The sequence below is a fragment of the Misgurnus anguillicaudatus genome, chromosome 11, assembly GCF_027580225.2.
Source record: "Misgurnus anguillicaudatus chromosome 11, ASM2758022v2, whole genome shotgun sequence".
In the NCBI taxonomy this organism is placed as follows: domain Eukaryota; kingdom Metazoa; phylum Chordata; class Actinopteri; order Cypriniformes; family Cobitidae; genus Misgurnus; species Misgurnus anguillicaudatus.
The window spans coordinates 15,788,143-15,816,120 of record NC_073347.2 but is presented as its reverse complement, the minus strand read 5'-3'; the positions used below and the strand labels follow the sequence as shown (position 1 = coordinate 15,816,120).

At 36.2% G+C, this 27,978-nt stretch overlaps 3 protein-coding genes across 4 annotated transcripts; 2 read left to right on the top strand and 1 right to left on the bottom strand.

The window, feature by feature from the left end:
• Nucleotides 1-317: 317 nt before the first annotated feature.
• abcg8 (ATP-binding cassette, sub-family G (WHITE), member 8) lies at nucleotides 318-9,877 on the bottom strand. Its single transcript, XM_055170819.2, has 13 exons — nucleotides 9,742-9,877; nucleotides 9,213-9,317; nucleotides 8,139-8,286; nucleotides 7,825-8,063; nucleotides 7,604-7,736; nucleotides 5,034-5,303; nucleotides 4,784-4,943; nucleotides 4,580-4,675; nucleotides 4,290-4,489; nucleotides 4,125-4,201; nucleotides 1,143-1,410; nucleotides 927-1,054; nucleotides 318-843 (listed from the first exon to the last, which is right to left on the bottom strand). Exons 1-13 carry the CDS (start codon nucleotides 9,790-9,792, stop codon nucleotides 706-708), a joined length of 2,013 nt encoding a protein of 670 aa, XP_055026794.2. The 5' UTR covers nucleotides 9,793-9,877; the 3' UTR covers nucleotides 318-705.
• Nucleotides 9,756-19,887, top strand: abcg5 (ATP-binding cassette, sub-family G (WHITE), member 5). Its single transcript, XM_055170820.2, has 13 exons — nucleotides 9,756-10,237; nucleotides 11,481-11,602; nucleotides 11,992-12,128; nucleotides 14,790-14,888; nucleotides 15,067-15,199; nucleotides 16,012-16,151; nucleotides 16,451-16,580; nucleotides 17,375-17,588; nucleotides 17,748-17,953; nucleotides 18,348-18,486; nucleotides 18,654-18,839; nucleotides 19,042-19,154; nucleotides 19,272-19,887. Exons 1-13 carry the CDS (start codon nucleotides 10,083-10,085, stop codon nucleotides 19,454-19,456), a joined length of 1,959 nt encoding a protein of 652 aa, XP_055026795.2. The 5' UTR covers nucleotides 9,756-10,082; the 3' UTR covers nucleotides 19,457-19,887.
• Nucleotides 19,888-20,630: 743 nt separating this feature from the next.
• On the top strand, nucleotides 20,631-27,017 carry dync2li1 (dynein, cytoplasmic 2, light intermediate chain 1). 2 transcript variants are annotated; one of them, XM_073873135.1, is made up of 13 exons: nucleotides 20,631-20,731; nucleotides 21,705-21,840; nucleotides 21,969-22,003; nucleotides 22,099-22,168; nucleotides 22,261-22,349; nucleotides 22,448-22,640; nucleotides 22,735-22,803; nucleotides 22,884-22,961; nucleotides 23,116-23,195; nucleotides 23,292-23,362; nucleotides 23,815-23,912; nucleotides 23,991-24,083; nucleotides 26,695-27,017. In XM_073873135.1, exons 2-13 carry the CDS (start codon nucleotides 21,823-21,825, stop codon nucleotides 26,755-26,757), a joined length of 957 nt encoding a protein of 318 aa, XP_073729236.1. In that variant the 5' UTR covers nucleotides 20,631-20,731; nucleotides 21,705-21,822; the 3' UTR covers nucleotides 26,758-27,017. The 2 variants fall into 2 exon arrangements, with proteins under 2 accessions (XP_073729236.1, XP_055025706.2); XM_055169731.2 differs by lacking the exon at nucleotides 20,631-20,731 and adding an exon at nucleotides 21,207-21,582 and having other exon boundaries at nucleotides 26,695-27,016.
• Nucleotides 27,018-27,978: the final 961 nt, after the last annotated feature.

The window sequence follows — 27,978 nt, the reverse complement described above, 5'->3', positions numbered from 1 at the left end:
CCCGATCCCCACTGTTTCTGAATCCATTCAGCCCATCTCCGGGTCTGGCGGTACCACGTCTAGCGTAGCTTAGCACAATTCACTGAATCTGACTAGACCATTAGCATCGCGCATTAAAACAACCAAAGAGTTTAGATATTTTTCCTATTTAAAACTTGACTCTCCTGTAGTTACATCGTCTTCTAAGACAGACGGAAAATTAAAAGTTGTGATTTTCTAGGCAGATATGGCTAGGAACTATTTTCATTCCGGCGTAATAATCAAGGACCCCGCTGCTGCACCATGGCTGCAGGAGGCGCAAGGCGCAATGATATTACGCAGTGCCTGAAAATAGCCCCCTGCTATTGAAAGATACTAAGGGGACTATTTTTGGCTGCTGCGCAATATCATTGCGCCTCCTGCAGCCATGCCACGGCAGCAAAGTCCCCGACCACCACACCGGACTGAGAGTATAATAGTTCCTAGCCATATCGGTCTTATTACATGATGTAACTACAGAAGAGTCAACTCTTTGGTTATTTTTTAGCGCGATGCCAATGGTCTAATCAGATTGAATGGATCATGCCAAGCCATGCCAAAAGTGGCGCAGCCAGACCCGGAGACCGGCTGAATGAATTCCAAAACAGCAAAAATCAAATGTTCAACTCCAGGGGAGCTGGAAAATGAAAAAAAAAAGTGGAGTGTCCCTTTAATGTGAGCTGTTTCTTACCAATCCTGACTGGATTTCTGTTTAATATATTTGAGTGACACAAAATAGAGCAACATGAAAACAAAAGCAACAGCAATAAGCACCAGGAAGCAGGAATAAAGTGGATACTGGTTCATTTTCATCATCTCCACCACCTGCAAATCAAATTGAACATTATTACTTGAAACATATTGGTATCCATGATAAGAAACCGAAATGTTGCATTAGCGATACTCACTTTAATACCATCTAATTCTACAGTCACATTTCCAATTGAAACTGGGATTTTGACTCCTTGAAACTGAACCTGCAGCATTCCATCAAAACCCCAGCGCATGAAGGAGATGTAGGAAAACCAGGACGCCACTGATGGGGATGAAAGTAATCAGTAATCTCAAGCAAACACTAACAGATTCAAAGCTAGTGATGCATTCATTATGTATAATGTTCTTACCCAGCCACATGTTGTCTAGACTTATGACAAAGCCTGCCGTCAGGTAGAAGACGGTGAAGAATGCGTTGCCCATGAAGGAAGACGTCTGCAATGTTGGCAGGGCTGCTGCCACAAATAGTGCCATGCAGCGACTGCAGTACACTATCAGCCACACCAACAGGAAGTTGAGAAGAAACCGATCAGGAGCATAATTGAGCCCAGCCAGCCAGTAGATGGGCAAACCGTATACCAGTGTAAAAACACAGTGCTCTGGAAGCTCGCCGAGGACCTGAAAAAGACATTAGACCAATTATATACTCTGAAAAAAATGCTGGGTTGTTTCAAACCATTGTTGGGTAAAATGTAGATTCAACTGTTGGGTTAAATGAAGCTTAAGTGTCCATGTTTGACCCAACCGTGAATTGAAACAACTCCACGTATAATCATCCGAGTTGGAAACTAATGACAAAGTCCAATAGCCAAATGATTGAAACAAGCAGTAGCTAATATTCAACTCATGACTTTTCCTTGCCAAGTCGCCTAACTTCTGTCTGCACTATTGCTTAACTGTTATTTGTCAGGAATCTTTTAGTACAGTTCATCAGGTATGCATTTTACACCAAATTTCTAAATACCTCAATGTCTCAAAATTAATAATTCAGATTCAAGATGTTATTTGTCACATACACAGTTATATACAGGGCTGGAAATGCCAGAAATCCACTGGAGGGACTTTAGTTTGGGCTGTAATTTTAGATGACTTTTTAGATAAAAACTCTGTGTCTCATTCATTAAGCATGCGTACAAACAAATTTGTGCGTGAGTTGTGCATACGGATGTTTTTACGAACAAATTGTGATTCAACAGAAACTTTCGTATTAAAATTTCTTCTAAATGTACAAAAAAATTGGATACGACAGTTTTTGTTAAAAGTCACACAATCTTTTAACAATTTAACAATAAATTTGTCGTCAGGTTAAAGAAAAATGTAAAGTATAAAGTGTAAAAATGTGAATATTTAGATAATGGATATTTTAAATAAGAGGAAAAACCTAAAATAAAACCGATGCATACAGTGTAAAATAAAGTCCGTAAAAATTACAGTGTTACTTGCAGCTGGTTACTGGTAACTTACCGTAAATTTAAATTTAAGTTATTTACTGGAAAACTTTTGTTTAAAGTTAATTGAACATTAAACATTTACAAGTCTTTGTCTTTACAGAGTAAAACTAAAATAACAGCATCTTGGGAAATAAAATCTGAAGCAAAAAAACAGAAAAAGGTTAATGATGATTTCTGGTTCCCAGAATGCTTTGCATGAGGCTGTTATTGTATAGTTTTATTCTGTAAACATAAATACTTGTTAATATTTAAACTGTATTTAACTTTTAACAAACTCTTGCTAGTAAATAATAAATTTAAATCTATGGTAAGTTACCAGCAACCAGCTGCAAGTAACACTGTAATTTCTACTGAATTTTTTACAGTGCCTTTTTTACTGTGAAGTGCCATGTGGCAAGCTTTATGCATTATAAAATAAATAATTGCAATTAAAAAAAATCATAATGGGGAGTCAATTATAAATGCTATTAAGTTGTTTAAATATAATTCCTTTTCAATTCCAACATTTCAAAAACTCCCCCTCAAAATTCACTTCCCGGACTCTGTTCCCCCACGTTCCCCCAATTTCCAGCCCTGGTTATACATATACATCCTGTAGTGAAATGTAGCTCTGGTATACTCTGTAAACTAAAAATGTAGAAAATATACTAAGTTAAGGCAAAAAAACATTAAAAAGAATTAAAATTACATTAAAGACTTTTTTAGATTAATAAGGACTGTAATAAATATTCAATTTCTAAAATTTAAAAAAATTGAATTATTATAGATTATTTTAGCAGACTGATACCTGACAAATAAACATAAACCACCAAACATGATTTCATAAAAGCATTATTATCCAGTTATTGTAACAAATGACTGCAAAAACAATTGAAAATGACAATGGTGTAGAATTGTAGACCCTTCAGGTTGTTTTTTAGGTTCATAAAAAAGGTTTATATCCAGACCTTATCCAGATTTAAGCAGAACAAGAATATATAGTCAGTGTAATTCTATAGTGTAGGGCAGTGCTTCCCAATCCTGGTCCTTGAGGACCCCCTCCCAAAAATGTTTAGTTGTTTCCTTATTTAAAACACCTGATGTAACTTATCAGCCTCCTTCCAAAATAGTAAACATGTCTCCCTAAAAAGCTGATGAGTTAAATCAGGTGTGTAAAATAAGAAGACATTTAAACCATTCTGGTAGGGGGTCCTCAAGGACCAGGATTGGGAGACACTGGTGTATGGTACTCCTTTCATACAGGTCAGTAACTTCATACAACCTAATTCAAATTTCCACTATTCACATGCCATATGTGTTTATATGTGATTCAGTTCACAAAACCCAAATTAAAGGGTCCATATCATGAAAATTTTACTTTTAACTTTTTCCATGTTTAAGTGCTATAATTGGGTCCCCAGTGCTTCTATCAACCTAGAAAATGTGAAAAAGATCAAACCAGTAACTTAGTTTTGGTAAACCATTCTCTGCAAGCATGTGAAAAAAAAGTCATTGAAATTTTGCTCCACTTGTGATGTCAGAAGGGGATAATACCGCCCCTTAATCTACACTATCCAACCACGGCACTGTCATTTAGTGCAGAGATTTAAAAAGGACACACCCAAAACAGCACATGATCACACCTACAAAGTGCCCATTTTAACTTGTTATAATAAATGATCTATATGATATCTTGAGCTAAAACTTCACATATGTGCTCTGGGGACACCAAAGATTTATTTGACATCTTAAAAAGTCTTGTGAAATGTCCCCTTTAAAATTCTTCCAGGATCAGCACTGACTTTCATATTCTCTTCTGACTTTAAAATGAAGTGCCAAAGGGTCATCTACACCACTGTCATTCCTCTGCTGAACTTCTTTCACAGTGTAGTTAATATGTACCTTGGCAAAAAAGTATGAGGTGACTGAGTACATCCCATCCTCCAGTTCATGATAAAGCATGGCTCTTTCTGAATGACCTGTGAAACACACAATGTTACATCAAAGACAATAAAAACATAAATAACCTCAGTATGATACTGAAGACAATATATTTTGTATACTCACACTTTGCTATGACGTCCAGCACCACAGCAAAGGGTGTCAGGGCCCCCATCATGTAAAGCAAGGCCACAGTATCTTGTACAGATAAACTCTGCCCTCCAGCCCCGTAATAAAGAAAACCAATGAGCAGTGACATCAGCAGCGCTTCGAAACCATGAACCATCAGCGTCACCAGATCACGATAGTCATTAAAGACCTGCCGTCTGCAAAAAGCCAAAGCAGTGTAAAAATCTATTATTTGTGAATGAATATTATTAACAGAACAATTCGTTGTTAGTAGGGAATTGGCTTACTTGATCAGGACTGTGAATTGGTGAAGTTTACCCGGAAGTCTGTCCTTTTGCTTGGACACTGTGATCACCGCATCCATCTGTGATATGGAGGTGACGCTGTTGCCGTAGAAAAGCTTATTATCAGATTCTGCCTATACATAATAATAACTGATTATATTAAATAGTTGTAATGAAACAACACATATTCACATGAATGAGATTTACCTTTGAGGATCGTCCAGCTGTGGACCGTAATCTTCTGATTTCCACATGAAATCCTCTGTGTTGTTCACCTTCTCCACAAACTGTGCTGCTAAAGTTCTGGTTTTCTCCAAACACGCTGCTTCTATTTCAGGATTGCGCCGATCGATGCTTATCAAGTCCACTGTAAAGGAAGTTTACAGTTCAGAACCAGCACCCAAACCAAATTATGAGCTTAAGACACTTTACTACTTTTATTCTTTTTCCCACTCACCATAGTAGTCAGAAGGGTTGCACAACCGTGGACAGGGGTATCCAAGAGCGGTAAAGTAGGGTACCATGTCTTTGGCCTGACCGCAGTACACTGCTGAACCGGATGACAAGAGCACCACCAGATCAAAGAGCTGAAAGATATCTGAACGGGGCTGATGGACGGAGAGCAAGACCAGACGATTCCCTCGAGCCAGACGGGACAATGTAATGACCAAATTATGGGCTGTGAAGCTATCTAGACCAGAGGTAGGCTCATCTAGGATGAGAATACCTGAGAACAGATACACAGTATTTTAAAGGTGGATGAAAAATTGATTTGTTCAAAAAAAAGTAAGATATTACATTTTGATTTAAGATTTGGAAAAAAAGCATTTTAGAGCAACAACTGATGTGCAAAAAGTCTCATAACATGTCATCCCAAATGTATCTAAACACAAACATATACATTTTTTATTGAAGAGCACCTACTTTATTGTGTATTTGGTTTAATACAATGTGTTTATGGTTAAAAAACATTATTTTCCATTTTTGTAGCTCCAGATTTCACTCTTTTCCTGATACGCACAGATTTGAAGCTCTCTGTCCCTGATTGGCCAGCTAATCTGTACGTTGTGATTGGCCTGAATACCTCTGACGGCAGCAGGAAATGTGACGCTCCTTACCATGTTTGAAAGATTCGGTTGCAAACAGGAGTTAACTTACAGGCTGTAAGTCTGAAGTGGGAAGAATTATGATAATATCTGTCTTGTCTACATCACCAATCCCAGGAAGTAAACTGTTGCCTACAATCCATGTGTTTGTTGTAGTCCAAGAAAATAAATTTACGTTGGAGACGATAACTCGCGTCATCGTTTACTTTGAGGTTTGTACCTTTTGCATATCATTAACATACTAATACACACTTACACACTAGTGGCGGCTGGTGACTTCTATTTTTGAGGGCGCACGATGAGAAGTTCGTCACAACATGTATGTAGCTTGTCATGTGTGTGGTTCGTAATTTCAAAATATGTGTTCTGCGCTTCGAGAGATTGTGTGTGCATTACGTGTCCTGCCAAAATAAGTGCCTGCTGCAGACGCGTCTAAAGGGTTTATGATAAAAGAGACGCCCGCGTTTGCCAGGTACTCTCATAATCTCATGCGTAATCAGAGTTTACTGTTAAGGAAGTCTCTAGCGTGTATTTTGGGAATGTGAGCGTCTCTTTTATCATGAACGGTTTTGACGGGTGTCCAGCAGGCACTTATTTTGACAAAACACGTGATGCACACAGGATCTCTCGACACGCAGGACACACACTTTGAAAAAGGGAACCACACACTTGACAAGCTTCATAATTTTAAATTTTGAATTAGCGCCTCCTCGGATGAGCAGTCACGAGCCGCCACTGTTACACACCAAAGGAAATGTAAAATCGTGAATTGGACAATATGTGCTCTTTAATTAAAAAAACTTAAAGTATTAAAATATTAATAATAAATGTAAAGGGTAAAATCATATACAGCAGCATGTCGATAGCGGCACAAGTCACACAAGAACCAATCAGATTCAACGTTATTGGTGTGTCGCCATATCTGAACTTACCATGCTGATCGGATGTTTCCATGTATACCTGACATATCAATCACTAAATATGCTTAAAATATGAATAATTTTTGCTCACAAATGTATTGTTTTTCTTCATAAGACATAAATTAACCCACTGCAATCATTTGGATTAATTTAAAGATGGATGGATGGATGCGGTTTTTGAAGCTTCGCCATGCTGACCCCAGATGATAACATGATGGCATTTAAATAATAAATTATTTGTGTTCTTAAAGGAAAGTTCACAGAAAAATGATGGACTGATGAACATGAGGGAAGATATATCGAGAAATGTTTTTAACTAAACCGATTATAAGCACCATTCCACGGAGCCCCTTAGGGGACATGGAGCAAAAATTAAATAAAGTTTAGTTTCACGTGCGCATGTGAAACTATTGCGTTTAGTTTCGTGCGCACGCGAAACTATCGCGTGCGCACATGAAAGCGAAAGTTTCACGTGTGCACGTGAAACTCTCGTGTGAAACTAAACTTAAAAAACATTCTGCCCATGAAGGTTTCACGTGAGCACGCAAAGTTTCACGTGACCACACAAAAGTTTCACGTGAGCACGCAAAAGTTTCACGTGAGCACATGAAACTAAACTTTATAATTTTTTTACTCCAATGTCACCTTAGAGGCTCGGTATCATTCACTTCCATGATTGGAAAAAAATACTATGGAAGTAAATAGGGCTCATAAACGGTTTGGTTACAAACATTCCTCAAAATATTTTCCTTCGTGTTCATCAGAACAAAGAAATTCATACAGGTTTCAAACAACAAGAGAGTAAGAAAATAATGTCAGAATTTGTAATTTTGGGTGAACTATCCCTTTAAGAAAGTCATATACATCTGGATGACATGAGGGTGAGTAATTTGGGTTAACTATTTCTTTAAGACAGTACATTTTAAAGTAATTAATTTTTTATTTAATGTTTACTCAAAAGATCGGACTCTTGGTTTTTATATAATGTGTAAAAGACTCACCAGGATTCCAGAGTAGCTGTACAGCAATGCTTACTCTTCTCCTCTCACCCCCTGACACCCCCCTCACATACTCATTCCCCACCCGCGTGTGTGCACACTGCCTCAGCCGCAACTCTGCAATGACATCATCCACCTGTGAAGGTCAAACGCACACCAGTCAAAATGCTGACAGGATTGTGACCTTTAACTGGGTGAGGCGTAAGCATATCTCAATTCCTTACCCTTTGATCTCTCTGCTCCTGGGTGAAGTGTGAGGGCAGCCGCAGTTGTGCCACAAAAGCGAGCGTCTCTCTTACTGTGAGATGCGGTAACAAACGGTCATCCTGCCGCACGTGAGCGATGTTTTTCTTTACCAGGGAGCGCGTGCAAGGTTTCTTATTGATCAAAATCTCTCCTGATTTCACAGTGCCACCCTCGTCTCGACACGTTATGATGTCCAATAAGGAAGTCTTGCCACAACCTGGTAGAACCAGCATGTTTTTTAAACGCTTTATTAAAATTTTACTAATTAAGGTTAAAGTTATTGATAGTGTACCTGAGCTGCCAATTACAGCAAGCATCTGGCCACTGTGTACACGTAGGTTTAAATCCTTAATGGCTGTTTGCTTGTTGCTGTGCATCTCCCAAGGCATCTTAAACTCTGACAGCCTCTCATACCAGGGAATCTGTGCTGCTGTGTCCACCTGTGAACAAATACAGATGAGTTATTTTGACAAATTTGCCCTGCTGAAAAAAAAACTATAGAAACCATCACATAAATTCTAATGGTTTTTATTTAAATATCATTAGGAACCATTAGCTTTAACCATTATCTAAAACCATTACAAAATTCCTTTTTGTACTGTGTTTTGGGCTTTGTTCCAGTAGGAATGGTCCCAGCACATATGAGTAGAGACCCATAGAGACTATTATAGTTACCAACATTACAAAAAAATTCTCATTAAAACCAGTAAAGGTCACATAACACACGCTGTTTCTGTTAATCTCGTGTTCTTTTTGAATATCTGTATTAAAGGAACAGTATGTAAGAAATTTATATCAATTAATCATAAAATGGCCCTGATATGTCACTAGACGTAAAGAAATCATTTTCATTTCAAATACTTATATCACTGACAACAGCGGTCCAGCCAGGATATTGTCATTTAAAAAGTGGAGTTGCAGCCCTCAACTGATGTTTATGTTATCATGTTGTGTATTGGCCACCAGTTGTGTGATTGCAGTACCAGTTTTAGCCACAAGTTTTGTGATTGCAGTACCAGTTTTGACCACAATCCTACATACTGTTCCTTTAATTCTTGGTAATCTCAATACAGCTATTCATGTTAGTTCATGATGCATTAATTCATGTTAACAGGTACAAAGCTTGATTTTAAAAATGTATTAGTAAATGCTGAAATTTACATGAACAAATACAACCTTACTGTAAATTGTTACCTTTTATTTGCACAGTAACTTCTAATCACGTGGTGTCAGGTTAATTTAGTGGATGTACTGTTTTGTTTACATAGTGTCAGTATTTCAGTGAAGTTTTTATAAGAATGAAACTCTTTCAGCAGATGTTTGCTAAAAATATAAAGAATAAATGCTTGAAAGATTTATGTCTAACCTCATAGCTGAGATTATGAACTTCCAGTTCATTGCGTCCACCACTGTAAGTGAAATACAGACTGCTGTCTTCTTCTGAAGATGAAAAAAGTCTGATGTCCCGTCCCTGTGTGTGTTGACACGTGTAGTTAAATAGCAGTCACTTATAATGCACGATAACATTGCAATATGTTTGGGTTATTTAAATTGTAAATGCCACTTATCTACACTTTTTGCAGGTTTTTAAATTACGATTACGTTTACGGTGATTACCTATTAATAAAACTGATTATGGTGATTATTTTACGATCAAATGCTAGCATATAAGAGATTGGTTATTTGCATAGTTCAGGGTTCAGTCAACAGAGTCTTTTAAACTGCATTCCAACTTTGAAAAATCAATAGTGCAGAAATAAAATAAGTATACTCTTTGTATGCACGTAAAAATGAAAACACCAGTAACATACAAGAAAGACAACTAATGAAGTGTGTAGGTTACTATAGGTTAACATTTCTGTGTGAACTTTACAGTCAGTTGTTCATGAACTCACCGTGCTCTGGTTCACAGCTGTAGAGCTATGAAGAACGCTTTGGTCCGACATAATGTAGTGGCTGAAGGATGTGTCCAGTGGAAGTGGGGTCTGTGTCCCACTGGTTTTGTTTCTTGCTTGGAGAAGTACCTGCTCCTCTTATTGTCCTGAAAAACTGAGATGAGACGGCAAAGAGAAAGCTCTATATAGCGAATGGAGCAAAGTTCTCCTGATAAGAAACACGGTTTATGGTTCTGCCTCATCTCTGCAGCATGAACGTGAAGTGTTTAGACAGCTGAGAAGTGGACCCGACTGTCACATTTAAATACTCATGAGGGTAGATTGACTATAGAAGAGAGACAATGAGTAAATCTTATTCCATGCAAGATATTTATCAGAAGAATGATTTTAGTGGATCTTTTAAAATGGAGTCTGAGATGGGGACAGCCATTGCAAACCCAAACTACACAGAACCTTCATGCTGCCTGAGTGTCAAAAACGTGTCCTATACTGTCAGGTAAGAATAAAAGGAATCTGTTGGATCATTTTCTTTACATTTATGGAAAATATTGAGTCGTATATCTCAGGTCAGACAGCAGTTTGTTAAATGTTTGGTAAGCCTTCAAACAGACATGTTCAAAACAAAATTTTTAACATGTTTAATACTTTAACATACGGTAAGCAGTTTTAGAAACAACACATGCTGTATTTTTTAAGACTTTTGTAGAGTAGTGCATTGGCTTATTGGTCTGCTATCAAACAGCTGCTGTTTATGATGACCACTGTTAATATCATTCAAAGATTTTGGAAACTGGTTTTGCAAATAGTTCAACCCAGTATCACGAAATTGCGTGACTATTTCACGCATGGACCAGCGTGACAATGTCACGCTTTGCCGCGTTTGAGCGTGAGCATGTCACGCTTTCTGTTTGTGTCGCTGTCACGTATTGGTTACTCAACTTTTTTGTCCTAATTTCTTACCATTGTCGCTTCGGTTTAGGGTTAGATTTACATAAAATGACACCCTTACCTAAACAAACTTTAACCCCAACGTCAGGTGACAATTGGTTAAAGTTTAGAAAATATAAAAGAATAAGTATTGTATCTTTTTATTTTATAAACCAATACTTAAAGTGACAAATACTTAAAGTGACATATAACACAAGCACCAAATCTAACCCTAAACCGAAGCGGATTTAGATTTTGCATATATTCAATTTAAAGTTTAGTGTACAAAATTAAATAAATCATCATCACATGTTTGTATTTTAAGGTTTTAAAATAAAACATTAAAATAATAATCTATGCCACATTGTTTATTGTAATGTTTTTATTATAAATGTCTGTAAAGTTACAGTTACTAAATATGATGGCAAAATGTGGGGATTTTTAAAACAATTGTATTCAATTTATTCTTCTATAACTGCAGATTAACAAACTTAGTGTAGTTATTAATAAATTACTCATTAATATGTATATATATTTTTAAAAATGCTTTGGTGAACCCAACTGGCTGGGTAGTAATTTAACCTATGCTAAGTTGTTTCATCCCAAAATGCTGGGTTGTTTTAACCCACTGTTGGGTAAAATATGCACATTTTTGTAATTTAATCCAATGCCTGGGGTTGTCCCTTTTGACTCAACATATATTTTTTAGACTATGCTCAATAATTCATATTATTTCTTTCATTTGCAATGCCATATGCTAACTAGTCAAACACATGATTTATAAAGATATTATTTGCATGTGTGTGTTTTAGTGAGCATGTAGGACCCTGGTGGGACCTTCCATCATATAGAAAAAAATGGACAAGGCAGATATTAAATGATGTGTCATTTCATGTGAACAGTGGTGAGATCATGGGAATTCTGGGAAACTCGGGTAAGTGACCCAAAAAATGGCGACAGAATTATGTGTAAATACTGAGTGATGTAAATATTAACTTTACATAAAGTACATATTATTTTTGTGTAATTCATAATAAATCAAACACTCTAAAAATTGAATGAGAAGTTTATGTTGATGGGTTTTATGTGTCTGATCTGGACTGAGAGTATGTAAAACTATTCAAGAATGTGATAAATGAATGTCAGAGATTTTTGTATACTGTTAAAAAGTACCAATTCTTGCGTTATGGCATGATTAAGCAGTAAACCTCTAAATAAGCAATTAACAATGACCTTTAAGATATGATTATAAAGATAATTTTTATCACATCATTGGATAAATCCTTAAAAGGTGAATAAATTCTTACTGATCTGTTGTTTAAGGTTCTGGTAAGACCACTCTTTTAGATGCTATAGCGGGAAGAATTGGGAATTCTGGTTCTCTCCTGGGAGAAGTTTATATAAATGGAAGAAAGCTTAAAAGGGATCAATTTCAAGACTGTTTCTCCTATGTCCTGCAGGTAATTTTTTTAAAGCATATTTTCAAAACAATGTGGGATTGAATACATTTGCAAAGTTTGTGTGTTTAAATGTCATCGAACTTTGCTCAGTCATAAACTATATGTGGGGGAAGTGTTTGATTAGGTAACTAGAGGTCATGTCTGCCAAGATCAGACTTAAACAAACACAGTACAGTGAGTCGGAAATTAGCTGCCGCTACACATGACTTTATAATATTATGAGCTGTTCGTGCGTATCCTCCTGTAAATAAAGATATCATTTATTGAGGATTCATCAGATTACATGTATGGCAAGTAATCTTATCAAATCTAATCTAATTAAATATTTTTCAAAGCCAAAGGTGGAGATATTCGTACAAAGGTCTCTATTACCATCTCAATCAAATGTTCTCAACTACTGTACTGTAAATGTGTTCTTAACTTTCATTAAACCTTAGCAGAGTTTTTTTTTTAAATGGGGGTATAATCTAATAAAATATCAAATTATAAGCACACATTTTTAACCTTGTGTTTAGTTTAACTTCAGCAGAGTAAAATATTTGTGACCCTGGACAACAAAGCCAGTTCTAAAGGGGACATGTCATGAAAATCTGACTTTTTCCATGTTTAAGTGCTATAATATGGTCTGAATTACAGATTTTTCTTTATGCCACAAGTCGCTCTTCAACAATTGTGTTTTATAAGGAAATTTTATTAATTTAATTTTAATCTACATGCACTGAGGGTCCCCTTACATGGAAGTTGCCATTTTGTCCCACCATGTTTCAACAGTAGGCCTAAATGTGGCAACTGCTCGTTCTGGGAAAAAAGCGAGTTTTGTCACTGCTGTATTTCGTCTTAGACAACAACATGTTTGTCCTGTGTTGACTACCGTAGCTTGTCTATGCGTTTTGCTGAATGATGGACTGAGCCGTTGATTGCAATTAACAATCTCACTGCTAGATGTCGCTAAAATCTACACACTGCACCTTTAAATACTTGTATCTTGGCCAAATATTGTCCTATCCTAAAAAAACATACATTAATGGAAGGTGTATTTATTCAGCTTTTAGATATGCATAAATCGATAACAAGACTTAAACTCCAGATACAGAAAAGAGAACAAATTATACCTACTTCAAATAAGTGCACTTTATCAATAATAATGAAACCGTTTTTCTATAGTACTTTTAAAAGTTGCAACTCAAAGCATTTACAAGAGTAAACATTAAAATACACTAAAATACAAAATTTACAATCAAATTACAAAATAATCACATAAAATTGTAATGTCCACTACACTTAAACTAACACATTTTGTTGATACCACATGTACATCATCATATCATCACATATACACTCACCTAAAGGATTATTAGGAACACCCGTTCAATTTCTCATTAATGCAATTATCTAATCAACCAATCACATGGCAGTTGCTTCAATGCATTTAGGGTTGTGGTCCTGGTCAAGACAAATCTCCTGAACTCCAAACTGAATGTCAGAATGGGAAAGAAATGTGATTTAAGCAATTTTGAGCGTGGCATGGTTGTTGGTGCCAGACTGGCCTGAGTAGTCTGAGTATTTCACAATCTGCTCAGTTAGTGGGATTTTCATGCACAGCCATTTCTAGGGTTTACAAAGAATGGTGTGAAAAGGGAAAAACATCCAGTATGCGGCAGTCCTGTGGGCGAAAATGCCTTGTTGATGCTAAAGGTCAGAGGAGAATGGGCCGACTGATTCAAGATGATAGAAGAGCAACTTTGACTGAAATAACCACTCGATACAACCGAGGTATGCAGCAAAGCATTTGTGAAACCACAATACACACAACCTTGAGGCAGATGGGCTAAAACAGCAGAAGACCCCAACAGGTACCACTCATCTCCACTACAAATAGGAAAAAGAGGCTACAATTTGCACAAGCTCACCAAAATTGGACAGTTGAAGACTGGAAAAATGTTGGCTGGTCTGATGTGTCTCGATTTCTGTTGAAACATTCAGATGGTAGAGTCAGAATTTGGGGTAAACAGAATGAGAACATGGATCCATCATGCCTTGTTACCACTGTGCAGGCTGGTGGTGGTGGTGGTGTAATGATGGGGGGGTTTTCTTGGCACACTTTAGGTCCCTTACTGTAGTGCCAATTGGGCATCGTTTAAATTCCACGACCTACCTGAGCATTGTTTCTGACCATGTCTATCCCTTTATGACCACAATGTACCCATCCTCTGATGGCTACTTCCAGCAGGATAATGCACCATGTCACAAAGCTCGAATCATTTCAAATTGGTTTCTTGAACATAACAATTCACAAAAAGAACATGAGTTCACTGTACTAAAATGGCCCCCACAGTCACCAGATCTTAACCCAATAGAGCATCTTTGGGATGTGGTGGAATGGGAGCTTCGTGCCCTGGATGTGCATCCCACAAATCTCCATCAATTGCAAGATGCTATCCTATCAATATGGGCCAACATTTCTAAAGAACCTTGTTGAATCAACGCCATGTAGAATTAAGGCAGTTCTGAAGGCGAAAGGTGGTCAAACACAGTATTAGTATGGTGTTCCTAATAATCCTTTAGGTGAGTGTAGAACACCAGAAATCACTTTTTGGTAAACTGTTTAATAAATGGTTTTAAATGGTTACATACAGTTCTGCTTTTTTACTTGTCTCTCAGAGTGACAATCTGTTGAGCTACCTGACAGTGGAGGAAACCCTGACATACACCGCTCAGCTTGCTTTAAGACATCACTCTGCTGAAGCCATATGCAAGAAGGTGAGTTCCTCCCCATCACTGCTCACCTGCACTTGTCTCATATTTGAAGAAAATAATCAGATGAAGCTTAATCAATACCTCAGGTGTCTACAGCTACAAAACAATAAACGTAAGATACTGTACAGTGGAGACAGTATCATTTCTATTTGAAAACACCTAAACCCTGTGTGACTTGTAGGTAACTGCAGTCATGGCAGAGCTGAGTTTAGGACACGTGGCTCACAGCGTGATAGGGGGACGCATTTTCCCTGGTATTTCGGGTGGAGAGAGAAGAAGGGTCTCCATCGCCAGCCAGCTTCTTCAGGACCCCAGTAAGTGGATGGCAGTGTTTATATCATTTGGTCTTTGATGAGTTCATTTGCAAATCTTTGAATTTTGATTTGTGAAAAAATTAGACTCAACAAAGATATTTTGGAGATAAATGTGAGAATACTGGAGTGTTTTCTCAGGAGAAGCCAGAATTTCCATTTGATCCTCATCAGATCTCATAGATGTTTAACAGAAACGGTTATCAAATTCAATTTCTCAGGCTCACTCGGCTGAGACGTGTCAATATTAACACATAGTATAATGTTTGTTTTGGCATTGTGCACAAACACTTCCTCTCTCAGATAATGTAAACCTCACATATGCATGCACATAAAATAGACTAAATCGTTTTAATAGTGCTATTAAAATTCAGTGTAACCAGCACAGCAACCCAAAGCCCCTTGAAGGATTACTAAGATGCGAAGTAGAATATTAAAAGAAAAAGAGGCGGAGCTATCACATTTTTAATATTAGGTTGAGGTCAATGGTGGTCCCTCTAGAGCCTTTATCTGGTCTTTTGGACCTTTGGGCCTACTGGGACCATAGACTAAGGATTAGTCAAGACCACTCCAAATTAAACATAAACCAGCAATTATGAGTGGCATTCATCTGCAGTCAAGCAGTAAATGAATTAATCAGCCAATTCATTTGACTCTATCTTTAAACAAAGAATAATCTGTTACCTATAAATCATAACCAATATAATTACTTCAATTAAAAAGTTGCCTCTCAAAGGACATAAAGTGCACTTCAAGAAAGTTTCTCATGCATTTTTCTTTTTTAACTGTTCTGTTTTTCTGTTATGTAATTACAGAAGTGATCCTTCTGGATGAGCCTACCACAGGATTGGACAGCATGACGGCCAATCAGATTGTGGTGTTGCTTGCCGAACTGGCCAAAAGGGATCGAATAGTCATAGTGACCATTCATCAGCCGCGGTCAGAACTTTTCAGAGTGGGTACAAAAAAGATAGCTCTTAGATTCCCTATACAATTTTAAAAAGATACTCCAGCAAAATATCAATATATCCCCATGATTTACTCACTCTCAAGAAATCCGAGATACATATCACTTCCTTCCTGTAAAAATAGCTATTTGGCAATCACAGTTTTGAGGGCTGTGATGTAAAGATGATTTTCTGTTTAAAATGTATTCTATATTTAGTACAAAAACAGGGCATACATTTGTAGTGTGTTTGTTTTATAAAGCTCGACACAAAGTCATATGACAGACATACAGTATATTATCTACAGATCTTCAATAGAATCGCGATCATGAGCAAAGGAGAACTGGTGTTTTGTGGACAGCCTGAAGAGATGGTTGATTTTTTCAGCAGCTGTGGATACGAATGTCCTGAGTACTGCAACCCCTTCGATATTTATGGTAGGAAACCCAAAACTCTTCATTTTTGTTCTCTCTATACTGTACATAAGCCTACACTTAAGTGTGGTGATATAAGTCATTTACCTTTACTGATTCAAAATTTAATTAAATTCCACTTTATTGTTGAAATTTCTTCCAAAATATGTCGTACATCCCACAGCGTTTTCTGTCACTAACAACAATGACAATATACTCATACTGTACACATCCAACTACACTCCTCTACCATAGATATGTAAGGCTAGATGTGTTACGGCGGAGTCTCTAACGTCATCACCTGGCGGCCATCTTACCACAGGGCGATAGCTCACTCGTAGCATTGTGTTTTAATGGTGCATTTACTTTTAAATGACCATAACTCAATTTTACCGATTTTCAAATGGTTGGGTTTCTTACAAATGTTATTAACGTAGCTATAATTCTGGATGCTTTAACATTTCAAAAAAAATTTAGTATAAGTATGCAGTGTCATAGGTACATCTTTGACGTTTATAACAAACCAAACCATTTGAAAATCTGTAAAAAACTAAGCAAGTTATGGTCAATTAAAAGTACATGTACCATTAAAAACACAATGCTACGGGTGAGTGATCGCCCTGTGGTAAGATGGCCGCCAAATGCGGACGTTCCACTCAATTGGCCAGCAGCGCGGGCGAGACATCTAGCCTTTATTATACATATCTATGTCCTCTACCCTCACTCCTCAGGCCTACTTAGATCCTCACTTATAATTTATTAATTATATCAAATATAGTAAACAGCCGAAGTTTAAATCTATGAATTTTGATTGACAGTTGATATGACCTCTGTGGACACACGCTGCAGTGAGAGGGAGGCTGTTACCTATAGCCGAATGCATGACATCACATCAGCCTTTTGCAGCTCAGACATCTATAAAGACATGCTGGAGAGGATCGAACACAGCTGCCAAAGACCAGACAAACCCATGATCCCCTTCAAAAGCAAAGAGTCCCCCAACTGCCTTTCCAAACTGACCGTTTTGCTTAGGTACACGTGCACCTGACAATGAATGCTTAAAAGGATAGTTCACAAAAAAATGTCAATCATAAAACTATAGATAGGATATCTATTATGCATATGTAGTAGAATAAACTATTTTTAATGCATTTCCTTCTTTCTTTTACACACTTTTATTCATGCATGCAGGAGGACTGTCCGTAATATGTCTCGTGACAGAATGGGGATTCTCATGCGCCTCTCTCAGAATCTGATCTATGGTCTCTTCATTGCTTTTTTTCTAATGAAACTGGAAATTGATGTAGCTAAAGGTGCTGTGCAAGACCGAATCGGCATAATCTACCAAGCCATGGGTGCTTCACCCTATACTGGCATGCTGAATGCTGTGGCTCTGTGTGAGTACTGTATCCCATCCAGAAAGCATTCCAGTCTTTTAAGCATTTTTTCATGATTTTAGGAAAGGTGAATATATAGCATAGATTGAGTTCATGAAAACATAATTCATGTGTTTCTCTCTCTGTCATTTACATATCAGTTCATGGCTGATAAGAGATCACATTTCACTGTAGTTGTTGACCAGATAAGAGAGATACAAACAGAAAAAAAGGTGCAGGATGTTCCCTACAACGTACATAAATATTGCTTGACCTTGGATCTTTTGAGATAGCACTACAAATTTGTATGCAAAACTGTATTAAACAGAAAGTGTCGGATAAGTATGGAAAAACGTGTAAATGCCATATGTCCATTATCTTCCTGATTAAAGATCTATTGTTTATTTTTTAACAGTTCCTGCTTTAAGGGCCATTTCTGATCAGGAAAGTAAAGACGGCTTGTACCAGAAATGGCAGATGTTTCTAGCTTATATTATTCATATTCTTCCCTTCAGTATAATCAGTGTCTTCATCTTCACCTCTTTCTTATACTGGTAAGTAAGGCTACAGTAAATGTAAAGTTACTTGAGTTCAGTACTACTTTGTAGGTCAGGTGTTACTAGGGTTCAAATATGGGTTATTCTCCTGAAAATCTTTTTAATCCGTCACTTGCTATTTCAATGGTTCTTGACTGGATTCTGTTTCTTTATGTGCATTTTAGGACTGTTGGCATGAATCCAGATCCCTTGAGATTCCTATGTTTTTCAGCGGTGGTCCTGGTGCCTCATGTTATAGGAGAACTCCTAACATTGGTCTTGTTGGGTGTTGTTCAAGACCCCAACATGGTTAACAGTGGGGTAGCTCTACTCAATGTAGCTGGTATCATGCTGGGCTCTGGCTTTCTAAGGTAGAGAAGTGATTTGGGAAATATGCAACTTATATTTAAATTAATAATATTCTTTATTGTTACAAAGGCAACTATGGCTGTTAAATTTATTTAGATTTTTTCCAATATAATAAAACATGCAGTATTGGTTTAATGTAAATGAGAATAAAAAAAGAAGGCTCATAAATATCTTTTTAAAAATGTCACCTGTTATAATCCTAAGGAGTTTTAAGCAAATGCCTGTGGTATTCCAGTGGTTGAGTTATCTAACCTTTCAGAGGTATGGATGTGAGCTTCTGATCGTCACTGAGTTTTATGGTCTGAACTTCACATGTGGTAAGACAACTTCTCATTCTTCTCAATTATTGAATCCTGCACAGGTATGGTATAAGTTGCATATAATCTGCATTTACCTTGAGATTCTCTGACCATCTGATCATTGCTTTTGCATAGCACCTTTACCTGGTTTGCCTGGATCATGTTTAATAGAAAGTGGCAATCAGATTATAAATGAAGGCTATCCAGGAGCCCCCTCTCGCTACACACAAGACTTTCTTCTGCTCTATGCATTCCTCCCTGCACTCGTCATACTGGGAATCATCACCTTTAAGATACGAGATTACCTCACCAGACGCTGAGCTTTTTTAGTGTTTGTGTGATTGCAAGATTGCAATGACAATAAAATATTAGGCCTGTTGAATGCTTTATTCTGATTGGTTGAGAAATCTTCCATGGGTGTTGATTATTTTTCTGTAAATCACACAGCTGACCTGTGAAATGTTTTAAAATAACCACCAGAACAATGTCTGTGGTAACTGTGATATAAGCGGAATAATTTAATTTCCTTTGAATTATTTGAAAATAATTACACCATTACCAACTTGGGTGTGCATTATTTTCGAATAATTCAAAGGCTTGTCGTCAATTATTCCTTACACAAGTTATATTTGGGATATTGTACATCATATTAAATAAAACTGTGTAAGCCACAACATCAACATGAAATCAACCTGCAATTTATCTGCAATTACTGTATATATTTTCTCAACAATTGTAAATATATATATATATATATATATATATATATATATATATATATATATATATATATATATATATATATATATATATATATATATATATATATATATATATATATAATTTATAATGTGACTGTACATATATTTACATTGTGTTATACACAATACATGTTTAATAATAAATGGAAAATAATGCAAATATAAGTTATATTATTTTACCTAGAATGGGTTCTTTTTTATGGGTGTGTTACTTATTTTAAAAGGCTTTGTCAAACAAAGACGTCAGAAGAATGTGATTATAACCAAGGTAAACAAATGTTCAGAACTGGATAGACAAAATGTCAAACTTTAGTACCTATCAATGAAAAAGATATTGTAAAAGAGTAATTTTATCATGCATGTTTTCTTTCTGAAAAAAATTCTAATGCAGTGGTTCTAAGACCTTCTATTTCCCACAACAATATTTGAAGCCCCCCCCCACTCACAATTTATACCAAATAAAGTATACTGCTTGACATGTTATCTTGATTTTCTTGTTGTTTTAATTTTTTTATGCTTGTTGTGTCTTATTTTAAATTATTTAAAATATTTAAATATTTTATTTAGTCATATATTTAAAAAAGTCATCTTCAAGAGCACCAATGGTCCGATTCATGATTTACATTTCCTTTGGTGTGTAAGTGTGTATTAGTTCATGTTAATGATATGCAAAAGGTACATACCGCAAAGTAAATGATGATGCGAGTTATCGTCTCCAACGTACATCTCTTTTCTTGGACTACAGCAAACATACAGACTGTAGCCAAAAGTTTACTTCTTGGGATTGGTGACATAGAGTAGACCGACATTTCCTCCCGCTTGGACTCACAGCCTGTAAGTTAACTCCTGTTAGTTAGCACTGCATTGTGCACGAATCTTTCAAACATGGTAAGGAGTGTCGCATTGTTGTTGTTTTTCAGCAGTGTACCATTATAAGGGTAACTAAAATATTTCTGGGGTGGTTTCACACAAATGTAAGATTGGCACCACAATAAAGTTCTGCAGGGATGATATTTAAGCTGGATAAAATAAGATGTGTTTAATAAAAGTTTATGACACTTACAGGTTTTGTACAAGAAAATTTTCATAGATGAACACAACTTTTATAAATTTAGATTTTTATATTTCTAGTAAATGCATTTACTCTTCAAAATTATTAAAATTTGTATTTATATGTGAAGATTAACTTGTTTGGACAAAACGTGTAGTGTCTTTAAATGTTGTTAAACACACAGTTTATTTTTGCAATAATCCAAAAATCTATAGAATTTTTTTTTTTCGAGGGAACCAGTGTGCCACTAACTTCCGGATTGTCCTGCGGTAAAAAAAAACGTCATCCTGCGGCACTCATGCAAGTAGTGATACATTCTAAAGCATTTTAGAATATATTATACAGCATATTATAATTTTTAGCTGTGTTACCTTTTACCAATTCTTAAAGCTTATATGTGTGTAAACTGAGAAGAAGAATGTGAAGTGCTGGCAAAAATCAATCTCCCATAATGCACTTACCGACTAACTTACATCATCAAACAGCGACGTTACCCCTCGCAACAGAAAGCGTTCGCGACAGTCTGCAAGCATCAGAGGACATAAAACATTTTAATCTAAGATAAGTTCCCCGATTAAAGCAACCGTAAAATATAACTATTCGAGAAACAAGATTTGGTCATGCCTAAAATAAGGTAAGTTCTGACTCGAGTTATTATAAACGATAACGATTTTATTATTAGATTAAACACAACGGGAATGGCATTTCTGCCTTAAACATGCTGGACATTGCTGCCTTTATAATATCGTTTACCAGCTCGGACACGTTATGGGATGTGGCTGCGGCGGAGGTTCGCAAAAGGGAGAACAGGGCCGATGCTGAAGAGGATTGTGAGGAACACGGGCACCTTCTCACTGACAGAACGGTTTTCTTTATGGGCAGTAAAGCAGGGGTACGTTATGCATGCCTTTATCAAACTAAACACTGCTGCTGTCTATAGTTATAATGATGCGTGCATGTACAGACCTCGAAGCTATTGTCAACAAGCACCAATATTTCACAATGCACTATTTGTTTTAGGGTAAAACAACAATATTGCTGAGGTTTCTCGACAGGTGAGCTTGAGCTTGAGGATTTACACTTTTCACATTTGAATTAAGTTTTTAACATCCAGCATGTCACCTCACATTTGTGTTTTCCCTTAAACCAGAGATGAAGCACCTAAACCTACTCTTGCACTGGAGTACACTTTTGGTAGACGGGCAAGGGGTCACAATACGGTATAAGCTAAAATATCATCCTTACTTTTCTTAAACGTTCAAGATACGTGATTGTCTTCTAGTTATGTTAATGTTTACTCTACTGTCTGCAGCCTAAAGATGTAGCTCATCTGTGGGAACTGGGAGGAGGGATCTCTTTATCAGACCTAGTTCAGATTCCCATAACAGCTGATAATCTCAGGTTTGACTTACTTCACACTGTATTTTATTCATATTTACACATTTTAAGTGGAGAGAGTGATATCAATAAAAAGCAAAGATTTATGTTTATTTATACAGTACATTGTCTGTGGTACTTGTTTTGGATCTGTCTAAACCCAATGCCATGTGGGAGACCATGGAGAGGCTTCTTGGTTCAGCTCGAAACCATGTGGATAAAGTTTGTTCATTACCTCAAAAGACAGGAGAATCCATATCCAGCAAACAACAAAGGCAGAATAGAGTCCCACGTGTCCTTCACAAGGACTATCCGGTGAGATGTGTGAATAGCACAGAAATTGAATTTAGTTAGCAAAATATGTACATTAGTGCAGTTTCTAATGATAAACATACTCTCTTTTCAACAGGACAGAGAGCTTATTAGCCCTTTCCCTGTTCCTCTTCTCATAATTGGAAGCAAGTTTGACATCTTTCAGGTAAAAATTTCAGAGTAAATACATAATGTTCAAAATAAATCTATTGATTTATTTATCTGTTTGTATTAAACTCCATTTAGGAATTGGAATCAGAGAAAAGAAAAGTGATCTGTAAGACTCTACGCTTTGTAGCCCACTTTTATGGAGCATCATTGATTGTAAGATAACATTTTACTACAGTTTGCAATTTGTACACTATGAGAGATCAATCATATTTTTGCAACGTTGACTTTATATTTCTTTTGCGGCCCAGCTTTACTAAAAAAAACTGTTTATTTCTGTTTTCTTATGTTAATGTTTTAATGTTCATAGTTCACCAACAGCAAATCAGAAGGGACGATGTCTAAAGCCAGAAGTTTTATTAATCAGCTGGCGTTTGGGACTGAAAAACCGTACAAAGTTTTCATTCCTCTCTTGAACTTCAGATTTGAAATATTCTTCTGAGATATGACAAATAATGTGTTGTTTTATCTTTTATATTGTTTTAGAAAGTCAATATCTACAGATCCCAGCAAGCCTTTGATTATTCCAGCTGGTTTAGACTCCCTCAGTCAGATTGGTAACACACCTGTATTTACTGTATAATATAATGGTAGTTACAAATCATGTTGTAGTTCATGAAATGTCACGGAGTGACAACTCTGTACAGTATGTATATGTAGCATGTTACAAATGTAAGACAAACAATACATCATCTCATTATTAACCCACCATTATTTTTATATAAAGAGCTCAGATGCTAAAGCTGCTAAATGCCACCTCCATCAAAAATTAGATACTTTGCCTAATCTCAGTTTCAGAAATTCCAGTTTGTTGGCAAAATCTACTAAACGCCACAATGATTTTTTTATTTTACAACTATTGATTTATAATTGTATTTAATAACATTTTCATTGCTACTAAACTGAACCTACTCCTCATTTACAAGAAAACACATCAGAGCTCTTTAGATACAAGTAAGCTTTTATGTAGGTGGTGGTCATTGTATTTTTAAATGACTGTTTCTTCTAGGTCCCCCTGTAACATCTGATATTGATATTGGAGCCCTACATGCCAAAAACCCCTTTGACCTTTGGAAAAAGGTTTTTGAAAGGGTTTTTCCACCAAAGGTACATTTTGCTATTTAAAAAAACAACACACACAAAGATTTCATAAAACATAAATGTTTTCTGAAACTTTCATTTCAGAACGTCGAGGAATATACAGAGTTGAAGGATCCTGTAAAAGACCCCCAGTACAGTGAGCCCCTTATAGATTCAATGAGAGCACAAAAAGACCAGGTATGAACCCAGTACAATCTGCACCGTCTTCAAATGTTTAGTTAATTTAATAACACACCTAACATTGTATTGTCCTCTATTAACCTGTGTCTGGTGATGTTTTTATATTACCCTGCACTAAAGCTGTCTGTATTGGGCTGTACTTTGCTTTTGTTTGAAACATGTGAACGAAAGTTACCCCTGCAACATACACTATTTGTCTTTGCCCTTTAATAGTCTTTCACCTACTGTACTTTATACTGTAGTGTTGTAGTATCAGACCATTACAGACATCGGTACAGCAGGTCAAGACAGAATCTGCAAATTCTCCTGGAACATGTAAAAATATGGCAAATGAAACTCATAGCTGAAAGCGTAATTTAATTTAAATTAAATATTAAAACATTACACTGTAAAAAATGTCTGTAGAAATGACAGTATTACTGGGTATTACTGGCAACTAGCTGCCAGTAACTTACTGTAGATTTTACATTTATGTTATTTAACTTGTAATAGTTTGTTTAAAGTTAAATGAACATGAAATATTTTCAGTCTTTATCTTCTACAGTAAGTTACTGGCAACCAGCTGCATAATTGTATTATTAAATGTAATATAAAATATTAAACTTTGTGTGTTCATATGTTTATTAAATATATTTGCAAATTTGATCACACTTCCAACTGCGGGTTTCATGTAACACATTTGACCATGCGTCTGAAGATTTTTGCAGGTGTAGATTTGATCAACAAATAGGTCATTAAATGTACCCACACTGTAAAAATTCCTTGTTGCACTTAAGTTTTTGGGTTTAATAAACTTTACAATTTTTTTTTGCTCTTTTCTTGACCGGTGAGAAGTTGCTATAAATTATTAAAAAAAATAAAGTTGGAATAACTTGAGCTAATTCAACTTTATTTGTTATTGTTTATAGCAACTGCTCACTAGTCAAGAAAGTTGAAATTAATTGTAAATTTTAAACTTTAAAATTTAAGTTAAACAAAGATTTTTTATACAGTGCACTTTGTGGAGCGTAATTGTACTAGTATGTCTCTCAAATTGCAGTTTTTAAAACTTAAAATTGTAATGTAAATTATATTAATACATGCCTTTAATGTCACTTGTTTACAGCAAATTTAGTTTATAGCATGTTTATGCTATAAACGCCAGACCCTTCTATTCAATTCAATTTTATTTATATAGCGCTTTTCACAATAGTTAATTGTTTCAAAGCAGCTTTACATTTACAAAGCATAGAAAAACGAGCATAGTAATAATTTAACGTATACAGTAAAGTAGTAAGTTAAAGGAATAGTCTACTCATTTTCAATATTAAAATATGTTATTACCTTAACTAAGAATTGTTGATACATCCCTCTATCATCTGTGTGCGTGCACGCAAGCGCTGAAGCGCGCTGCGATCGCAGTTAGCTTAGCCCCATTCATTCAATGGTACCATTTAGAGATAAAGTTAGAAGTGACTAAACACATCAACGTTTTTCCTCTTTCAGACGAGTAGTTATACGAGCAAGTTTGGTGGTACAAAATAAAACGTAGCGCTTTTCTAAGCGGATTTAAAAGAGGAACTATATTTTATGGCGTAATAGCACTTATGGTAGTACTTCGACTCGGTGCAGTAACACCCTCCCTCTCCCATTATGAGAGTGAGAAGGGGAGCGGACTTTTCAGGCGAGTCGAAGTACTCCCAAAAGTGCTATTACGCCATAAAATATAGTTCCTCTTTTAAATCCGCTTAGAAAAGCGCTACGTTTTATTTTGTACCACCAAACTTGCTCGTATAACTACTCGTCTTAAATAGGAAAAAAGTTGATGTGTTTGGTCACTTCTAACTTTATCTCTAAATGGTATCATTGAATGAATGGGGCTAAGCTAAATGCTATCGAAGCGTCGCAGCACGCTCCAGCGCTTACGTGCACGCACACAGATGATAGAGGGATGTATCAACAATTCTTAGTAAAGGTAATAACATATTTTAATATTGAAAATGAGTAGACTATTCCTTTAAGCCAAAATTGGCGGACTCTCCAGGGGATGAAAAAACCCCCTAGGGGAAAAACCCTCCTGGCTAGTCCACGGGGAAAACTCCTAGGAGGGAAAAAACCCTTGAGAGAGATACATATATATTTATATATATATAACTACTATCGGGGTATGTGAACGGGTAAGCAAATTAAACTGGTTCCGACGGTGGTCGCTGGTCAGGCACCGGCTGGGCATCTCGTAGAAGGACGGGTAAGTAGATCAACGTTGTGATGACCTTCACGGTTGCAGGAACTGGGTCTGTTTATCTCATTGTCCTCAGGGACGAGGACGAGACAGGGACTAAAATAAATGTAAGAGCTGTCCAAACTGAAAACAACCTGCACGCACATATCTTAAAATACATCAGTGCCCTTTGTTTTGCCTCAAAATGCACACCAGTAATGTTTCGTAAGGCATTTTTTTAAAAACTAGTTATATTTCCTAATTAAACTGAGACCTAGTCCTGGTTTAATCTAATCCCTGTCCGTGAAACCACCCCCTAATGTATTTGAGTGAAATATTGAATTAATCTCCTATTGATGTGCTTTATTTATGAAAGAGGTCACATTGCATTTTTGTCTCTTTTCTTAGGAGCTGGAGCAGTACAAACGACAGCAAGCAAAGTCCTGGAAAAGTCTGGAACTTGACCCCTAGATTTCCCTTAGCTGCCCTCCAGAAGCTAAACTCAGCATTGTAGTACATTGTGTCACATGGACTTTGTAACGTTTGACAGGAGTTGAAGTATGCACAAGTGATATATTTACTGTCTATTATATAGATGCATTTTTGTAGAATAAAAAGAATATATACAGGACACTGGGCTGCATAACGGTTGATCGCGATGGATGGTTTGCAGAGTAGAGGTTTTTGTTTATTTTATCATATGTGTGTGTGTGTACTGTATATAATAATTATGTATATATGTATAATTTTAAGAAAAAATATATTAAGTATACCTATTTATATATATATATATTATCAATATACAAATGTTTATACATATTTCTTTAATATATGCATGTGTATTTATATACATATTATTATTCACAGTACACATACATATGTGATGTAAACAAACTTTTATTCTGCAAACGATTAGTCGATTACTCGTTATGCCGCCCTATGTCAGATTAAACAGTCCCCAGCAGTCACTGGGGCAGTACGAAAAGTACACCTTTGTACCCAAAGAGGTCATATTAGTACCTCAGATGTACATACTGGTATCAACGAGTGCATATTAGTAACTGAAAGGTACACATCCGTAAGGACCTTTTTAAAGGAACCTGCACCAGTGACAGCTAGGGCCCATTTTTTGCTACAGTGTAATGTAAATGTGTAAAATGTTAAATCTTTGTATCTCTTTGTCAATTTGTTTTGTTACATAGTATACTTTATAAAAGTAAAACATTGAATGCATACAAATTGTTTTTATGCACATAGATTTGCACATTAAAGCGTACCTTCATGAATATCACATTTGTCAAACCAGACACAATACACAGCCTAACTTCCAAATTAAACAAAAAAACTTTTATTCAATGTTGTTTACCCCTTTTGTTTACTAAGAGTATGCAAAACATTCTTAAAAAAGTGCCATTACAATAAAATGTATTCAAATAAAAATAAATAAAACACATATTCAAAAAAAAAAAGAAAAAAACACTGATATGATACACAATGTGTAAACTACCCAGGGAAAATTGATGTACCAAGCACGTTGTCATACACAGGTTATGTTTGTATGCAAGAGAGAAGTCTCACCACAAAGGTGTTTTGACTGGGCATATTGGAATATAGTGGTGTCATGATCTTCCGTTTCACATTAAACTTTTTTAATGTGTACTGTGCACTTAGTGACATCATCCAAAACATAAA